The sequence below is a fragment of the Cydia amplana genome, chromosome 4, assembly GCF_948474715.1.
Source record: "Cydia amplana chromosome 4, ilCydAmpl1.1, whole genome shotgun sequence".
NCBI classification, from domain to species: domain Eukaryota; kingdom Metazoa; phylum Arthropoda; class Insecta; order Lepidoptera; family Tortricidae; genus Cydia; species Cydia amplana.
Window position 1 is genome coordinate 6,396,187 of NC_086072.1, and position 1,843 is coordinate 6,398,029.

The window sequence follows — 1,843 nt, forward strand, 5'->3', positions numbered from 1 at the left end:
TCGAAGTCCAAGGTCCAGGTTAAGATGCGCGTAACCGAAGGTTTCGATGGGTGTCCCGTTGGCTGCGGAGAGGTTGTACCCCGTCGGTGCTCGACGCTCGCGCAGTAACGACTTGGGGAAGACGCAGAGGTCGCTACCGGTGTCGACCAAAAACTGCAGCTTCGACCTTCTGTCGGTGACAAACAGGCGACGCGATGTGACAGGGCGGTCAGGAGTCGCCATTACCGACTGCCCGTGGCATTTCCCGACTTCTTGTAGTCGCAGGGTTGTACGCACTTGCTAGCGTTCTCCCCATGTCTAGAATGGTACCAGCAGATGGGAAATTTCCTATAACTGGACTGGGACCTGGTGCTGGAACGACTCTGCCTTCTGGAGCGGCTGGGATTCCTTGAGCGGGATCTTCCTCCTTCACGGTCCATCTTCAAGGCTCGAACCTCTCTCCTGAGCGCAGCTATCTCCCTTGCCAAGGTGTCACCGCTGGAGCCTGGTTGCTCGGAGCCTGCAGAAGCGACTTGCGACGAACAAGCGCAGCGTGGGCCGATGTCGTGGACCCTGTCAGCAAGGTCTGCGATAATGTCCAACGAAGCATCTGGATGCCCTGCGAGGACAGTTTGGATGCTCGCGGGTAATCTGTTGGTCCACATCATGCGTAAAACGTCGTCCGATATGCGCTTAGCTGCCAGAGCCTGCAGGTGCCGCAGGAACTGAGAAGGCTTACGGTCTCCCAGCTCTTCATGATGCAGGAGTTGCTGGATCTGTCGCTCGGTAGTATCGCTCAGTCGACTGATAAGTTCGCTCTTCAGCTTAACATATTTGTCAGTTGCCGGTGGATTGGTGATAATATCCCTGACCTCCTTTGCAAACTGTCGATCCAACTGGCTGACGACATAATGAAATTTTGTCAGGTCATTGGTGATGCCGGCTATGTCGAACTGACTCTCAACCTGCGAGAACCAAATCGCGGGTTCCTCCGGCCAAAAAGGTGGAAGTCGAACTCCGACTCTAAAAACTTCGGATGACGGAGTCGTTGTTGTAGTGGAACCGGTAGGCGCAGTTGTGACGGATGGTGCAGTGGAAACAGGCACTTCCGCCGGTACTTGTGTGATGGGCGACATAGCGGTATTTCCTTTGTCTATTTTACTCGACACTTCTACGTACGGTTTTCTGATAAAATCCTCTTGGTACTGTGTTCTTCAGGGGTCACCAGTATGGGGAATGTAGATAGGGTGCGTGACGTATCTCAGCCACAGTAATCCAAACGTCCACTTTCTCCAATAAATATTATAATGTCGATAATATATACAACACAGAAGGAATGTCCAAAGTTCGGAAGATAGAAACACAGAAGGTAACAGTACGGAAGAAAGATAGAAATAGAAAATATAGCGTAAACAAAAGCAAGAGCGATAGCGAACGTAATGCGTCTAGCGGTCATAAGCGACATGCGTTTCGCGTCAGTGCTGTGCATAGACTGAGGCGGGGCGCGGCGATGGCCGGCCGGCACGGAGCGGGTCTCAAAACCGGCCGCTCTGAACAAAGGACTGCTATCGCGGTGCGCGTTTGCATTGCACCCGACTTGTTGGCACCGTCAAGAATTGACGGACGATATGTAAATATAACGTGTATATTATTATTGTGTAAATGTAAATAAATGTATAAAATGTATGTAAATAAATATGTGTATATATTAATATTATGTTTTATATAAGTGTATTAATATTAGTTAAGTGTAGTGTAAGTATAAGTGTAGGTGTAAGTGTAGGTATAAGTGTAAGTGGGAAAGTAGCCCACAGTATAATCTTCAGAATGTTCTCCTTTGAGCATTGATACACAGACGTGTGTT

General features: G+C 49.4%; 1 protein-coding gene across 1 annotated transcript; it reads right to left on the reverse strand.

The window, feature by feature from the left end:
• Positions 1-221: 221 nt before the first annotated feature.
• On the reverse strand, positions 222-1,115 carry LOC134647499 (uncharacterized). Its single transcript, XM_063501850.1, has one exon. The coding sequence runs from the start codon at positions 1,113-1,115 to the stop codon at positions 222-224; it is 894 nt and encodes a 297-aa protein (XP_063357920.1).
• Positions 1,116-1,843: the final 728 nt, after the last annotated feature.